This window comes from Enoplosus armatus, chromosome 4, assembly GCF_043641665.1.
Source record: "Enoplosus armatus isolate fEnoArm2 chromosome 4, fEnoArm2.hap1, whole genome shotgun sequence".
NCBI classification, from domain to species: domain Eukaryota; kingdom Metazoa; phylum Chordata; class Actinopteri; order Centrarchiformes; family Enoplosidae; genus Enoplosus; species Enoplosus armatus.
This window is the reverse complement of record NC_092183.1, coordinates 12392471-12398470: the sequence shown is the minus strand read 5'-3', so window position 1 is coordinate 12398470 and position 6000 is coordinate 12392471. Positions and strand designations below refer to the sequence as shown.

The window sequence follows — 6000 nt, the reverse complement described above, 5'->3', positions numbered from 1 at the left end:
TGATTTTGGAGACATAAATAAAGCAATTGAGTGATTCCATAAATCTTAGCTGCCATAATACCAACCTCAGTCCAACACGACTGGGTAAAGTCTTTTATCATGAATTGGTGAACAGCGACAACAAATCAATTCCTGATTCCTCCGTTGAATCTCATTGCATTTGAACTAGGATTTGGCTAGAGTCTGGATCCCTCCTGACTTCACCCCAGCATCAATCAGCCTTCTCCACACACACACACACACACACACACACACAATGAGCAAACACCGCTCTGCATCCCCGGGGGCTGCTGTATGTCATTTAGTGTATTTGTGAGTCCCATGTAGCTACCCGTCTCTCTGCCCTCCGCTTCTAAGACAAAAGAAGAAAACAGTACAATCTACATACTGACACAGTCTCGGACACAGCGGTGTGTGACGCTTGTTTCTTTCAGCAGCTTATTCACATTTGTACATGTATTTTTGTTCATTCCTCTCGCTGTTATTTCATTTTACAAAAAGAAAAAGGAAAAAAGTAGCACTTTTAGAGACCAAAGTTTAAGACTATCACGTACAGTATAGGCAGCATAGAAGAGGAAAGTTGGTTGAATAGTCTATTTTACAGTAGGTCACTTGAAGAAGAGAGAGAAAGAGAGAAGTCTGTGATTGTCAGTCCCTCCTTTTCTGAGGTGTCCATTCATACAGCAGTTGTTGTTTTTCCTCCCTTTTGTTTCCCTTTGTTTGACCAATATCTTTTGATCTGAGGCATCGATGCGAAGACGGCCGATCTTCAGCCAAAGTTTCACAGAACGCTCCTGCGTCGTCTTCATCACAACAAACACCCCTCCTCTCGAAGCCTCTTCCTATCTGTCAAAACATCACTGCTGTCCAACTTGACACAGTTCATTATTTTTTTTAAAAAAAAGGGAACACAGCAGGTACGTACACACACAGTGCACCCAGCTGGAACGTTGCTTCGACCTACTCTACTCTTTTGACATCCGAGGCATTCGTAGTTTTGTTTCCCGCCATTTGTTTCCAGCTCACACACATGCCCTCACACACCTCTGCCCTCTGTTATTGCACGGAGTTATTGTGTGGCAAGTTTTTGAATCGTGTTGAGTGTGCTCACTCAATGCAAACTCCACTTGACTATACAGCAGGGATGGATTTTGAGGACCTTGTTAGCCTGCCTCGTCAGTGCTGCAGCCATTAACCCCTCGCATTCATGCTCTGACAGGTGACAATAAATCTGCAATGTGTCAAACTAAATCTGCAAATGTGGCCGACTGGTGAAACATCCACCCCTGTTGTAGAGCACACTGTACAAGAGGATAGGCTGGGTAGCTGTTCAGAGGGGGAGCCTGACATAAAAATACATTTACACTCAAGATTTATCTTTGCTAAAACATTTGCTAAAACATAATTCAACCAGTGATCAATTTCAGTCCGTTTGTTGTTGCAAAAGGCAACCTTAGATATAGAAAGAAATGTACAAAATGCTTCTTAATTTATAAATAATAATACTATAAATCAATAAAATCAACATTTTCAAGTTCACAAACATCAATACCATCAAGTGCTGCTGTTAATAAACAAATAAGACTTATAATTCCAGATTGATGTTTCACATCTAATTAAAATGGCTGTTAGTGAAACTGCAGTGATTATGACTTTTCTAATATGTCTGTAAAGACTAAAATATGTCCCCAGTAAAATGCCAAAACAAACATTAAATGTGTTTTCCTTGCATGCATGTGAGCTGTTGTATATATACAGTGTGTCTGTTCGCATTTTGACCAGATATGTGAGCTGTAAGTGAGTGAAGTGGTTCTCAATAATGGGGATGTGTGGTGCATTATTGAGTTTATTTTCAGTGTAAGCTGTTGGTGGGTTGCCAGTAAAATGTGTGTGTGTATGTGTGTGTGGTTGAGGCCAGGAATGTGATGGGAGCGTGAAGTTGAAGTTGTGGCTTATAGAACATCTGCAGGCCACAGTGATGATGGATGCTCACTTTCACTTTCTCCCTGAGGACATTCACACCTCCTCTCTTCCCCCATTTTTTCACTCCTCTATCTTTTCTTTTTCCTTCATCTTTTCTCCACATGATCCATTCGTACCTTTCCTTTCTACTCCATTGCTTCCCTTCTGAACCCTCTCCCTTCCTCTCCATTTCTTCCCAATATGCATTATTACCCCTCCTCTTATTTCTCCTCTCCTCATTCCAGGGCCCCTCTCTTTCTGTTTTCTTCCCCTTCACCTCTCCATCCCTCCATCCTTCCTTACTTCTCAGCCATAAAACAATAAGTCTTGAATGTCTGTGAGGAGACTGTGCTAATGGAGCCCATTAGGCTCTAATGAAATATACATTACACCATTACAGTGGACGGGGCCTGGCTAAAGCACTGCACCGCTCAAATAATAAAACATGCACAATTCAATTTCCTTCTCGGCCCGTTTTGAGTGTCTTTTCAGTGTGTGTGTGTGTGTGTAGATGGAGGGATGACGGGATAAGGTATACAGTGTGTGTGTGTGTGTGTGTTGTTGTGTGCATCCCCTCTAGCACAGATGTGGTTTTCAAGGATGTCTGAGTGCTGAGAGCCTTGATGATTTAATATGGGTTGACCAAATGAACCACACCTTCTAAAGCGCAGCTACCCACACATCTGACCGTGATCTGACCATTCAAAACCCAGCCTCCCTTAGCAACCCCCCCCCCCACACCAAGACCTCACGATTGTCGGACAGCTGCGGACAAATGAATCAATTGACCTCCGACACGAGCGCTCGACATCACAAGTGAAGCATCTGTCACTTCGAGGAGGGAAAAAAGAAAAAAGCGGTCATCATGTTACCATGTGCTGTATGACAGTGCAGTCTGAGGCCTGAGCAAAATAAATATGTCACAGAAAACAGTGCAGTATGCAGATATGAGTGCATATATCCTTATAATCATATATATCAGTCTGTTGCATGAGGAGATATTGTAGATCAGTGCCAGATAGATCAAGCTTTTTTACATTTCTAGTATCACAGTTACAGTATAGTAGAATACCTCAGCCTTCCTCCTGAAGTATTTTTTTCCACCACAGCAGTTCAGTTCAGCTTCAGCAGGCACTGTATTGTTAGTGATGATCAGTGAAATCAGCCAACCAGAAATCATCTTGTGTCATCCGGCAGGCAGAAGACCGGATTGTGTTTACTTTTCCATCATTTTTCTGGTCATTATTCAGTCTACTTACTGTATGTGTACCAGTGTGTTAGTCATCGCCTGTGTAGTCTTTTCCGCAGGCCATTTTGTATGAATGCTGACATTAATACTCATGTAGAGACAGACGGAAAGACAGACAGACAGGCAGACAGACAGACAGACAGACAGGGCGAGGAAAACACAGTGTCTTTATGGCTCGACGTCGCACAGAGCCATCTCCTCTAAAACGTCTCACCATCTCATATTTACACGCAAAGGATCGAAGCTTCCGGAAATCCTCCCCACGCTGCGCCTCCTTGAAATTTCCGGCTGTTCAGACGAGTCCTGTTGTCCGACAGGCAGCGAGGGATGAGTCCTGTTAATCAGGTTTCATCAATTTAGTCCCAGTCAGTTTAAAGCATTTGAAAAGAAGTGAGAAGCTTTTTTTTCCCTCTTCCAAAGTTAAATTACTCTTCGTAAATGTCTCTTCGGGAAGGAAGGAGGGAAGGAGTGGAGATGCACAAAGGAGAGGAAATTGGCAGGAAGGAAAGAGGCGATTGGGGATGAGTTTGAGGAATTTTTTGATTGCCTTTAGTTTGATAATAGCTTCACATCCTGTACAGCGGTGCCTCACACGCACACACTTGCACGAGCATCGCACACTTCATACACAGGTGTCACCACCCTAGCACACACACACACACACACACACTCACACATGCATGCAACCTCAAATGCACATACACACTTAGATACAGTAACCACACACACACACACACACACACACACACACACACACACACACATCCAAAACTCTCCTCCGTTCCTCCTCCTGTGTTCAGCCCAGTATATCCAGGTATACAGGAGAGGCCTTGGCCAGATTGAGGAGCAGACCGTGGATTTCTTTGATGTTGAGTCTCATGTGCGGCTCTCTCTGCCAGCAGCCCAGCATCAGGTCGTATACTTCTTTAGGACAGGTCCTGGGGCGCTGCAGCACCCTGCCCTGGGTTATACACTCTATCACCTGCAGAGGAAGAAAGACAGACAATCAAGTTTAATGTCAGCGGGTAGCCTTGGCCCTACTGTTACAAAACAAACAGCAACATCCTCCATCAATTCAAGCTGAAATTCGCAACTTCCTGCGAGTTCAAACTCCAGTGACGATGATGGAGCATCGGCTTGGTGAAGTCGTTTCACCTCGCTGCAGCGGCAGACAGTGAAAATGTCACTGTGAATAAATTATTTACTGAAGACATGAAGTTACAGTGGAGTGGTCAACCAGACAAATCCAACTCAACTTCTCAATAGCAGTGTAAGAGGAAATTTTGTTATTTGACTTTTAAATTCATTTAAAAAATAAAGGTTTTAGCTTTAAATCAACTTCAGGACGAGCGTTTGTGGATCAAGGAAAGGAGACTTTTTGAAAGTACTATATACATAAGAGAGCTCTCCTCAGTATATCATTCTCTGGCTGCGGTTTGGAGAATGTCTATACTGTGATATAATTACGTTTTTTATAATTTCCTCAGCCATTAAATACACCCTGCTGTGTGCGTGGAATGAATACCAATTAATGGCTTCTATTAAGCTCCAAAAAAAACAGTTGTGTGTCTTCCAAATTGCCGTATATCCATTTCAAATAATACCTGGAGATTATGATTCAGTATCTCTAAATGATCGAGACTCCAGTTTGTAAGAGTGTAATCATTTCTGCTAATCAAGCAGTTACCTACTCCCCCTCACTCTGTGATTGTTATCAGTTTGTAAGAGTAGATAAATAATGAATATCTCATTTTGGAACAAAACTCCAATATCCTGTGTAAAAAGATATCTTTAGCATCAGATTTGGGTCAGAAGGTGAGTGAACTGCGAATCAAGAGAGATTTAATAGATGTAAACGGGAAAAGAAGACCGCGGAAAGGGGCTAAAGGTTAATTTTGAGTGTAACCAGAGTGAGTCAGGAGAAAAGGGGCTGCTGACATGGTCTGAAAGCTGTAACCAGAGTTGAGGACATCATATGGTTGTTGAGGTGAAGGGTTGAAGGGCTCCGATACAGCTTTGTTTTCCGGAAACTGGGTCAAGACCCAGAGTGCAGCAAAGGCAAGATTTGTGAGAGTTATTAATTATTCAGAAAAAAACAGACAATTGCTTGCTTATTTATTTATTTGTTTACTAGTTTTTTTTTTTTTTTGATGATAAAGAACAGATCATCTTAATCTACACTTAGATGCAGACATTTTGGACTGGCGTGTATTTAATACAGTACATTAAACGAGGGATTTGCTATCCTGTTATGTCAGTGATTTGAGTTTAATAAAGCTGACATTATTTTATAAAAATGATTTTTTGTTTCCCTTTTTGCAGTTTTAAAATTGTTAAAATAATCTTATTCCACACTGTCTGACAGTATCACAGATATTGTCTGTCAGTCTGATCCAGCTGTTCTTTGAAGCTATGTGATGTTTGCAGTGAAAACCAAGAATGCATGTTTTTTATTGGTTGCAACACTCTCGATATATATTGTGCATCATTTTGGCACATTTCTCATGAGCTTCAGCCCAACGTATTTGATAACTCCGGGATCTCCCCTGGAATTTAAAAGTTCTGTGGGTTTAAAAAACGTTTGGCTGCATGGCACGAGTCTGTTTCAGCTAATCCGCAGGCAGGCCGCTGCTTGTTGAGGGGTTTAAACAGCAGCTATCTTGATTAATTGTTTAAGTCATTTATTAAGTAAAAATGCCAAACATTCTCTGGTTCCAGCTCCTCAAATGTGAGGATTTGCTGTTTTTCTCTGTTTAATATATTATTGTAAATCAAACAGCTTTAGTTTA

General features: G+C 41.7%; 1 protein-coding gene across 1 annotated transcript in view; it reads right to left on the bottom strand.

Moving 5' to 3' along the window:
• Positions 1 to 4007: 4007 nt before the first annotated feature.
• Positions 4008 to 6000, bottom strand: part of ntrk2a (neurotrophic tyrosine kinase, receptor, type 2a) — a 73945-nt gene continuing 71952 nt past the window's right edge. Inside the window, exon 19 of the mRNA XM_070903932.1 lies at positions 4008 to 4193. Within this exon, the coding sequence (XP_070760033.1) occupies positions 4008 to 4193 (186 nt within the window). The remainder of the gene's footprint in view (positions 4194 to 6000) is intronic.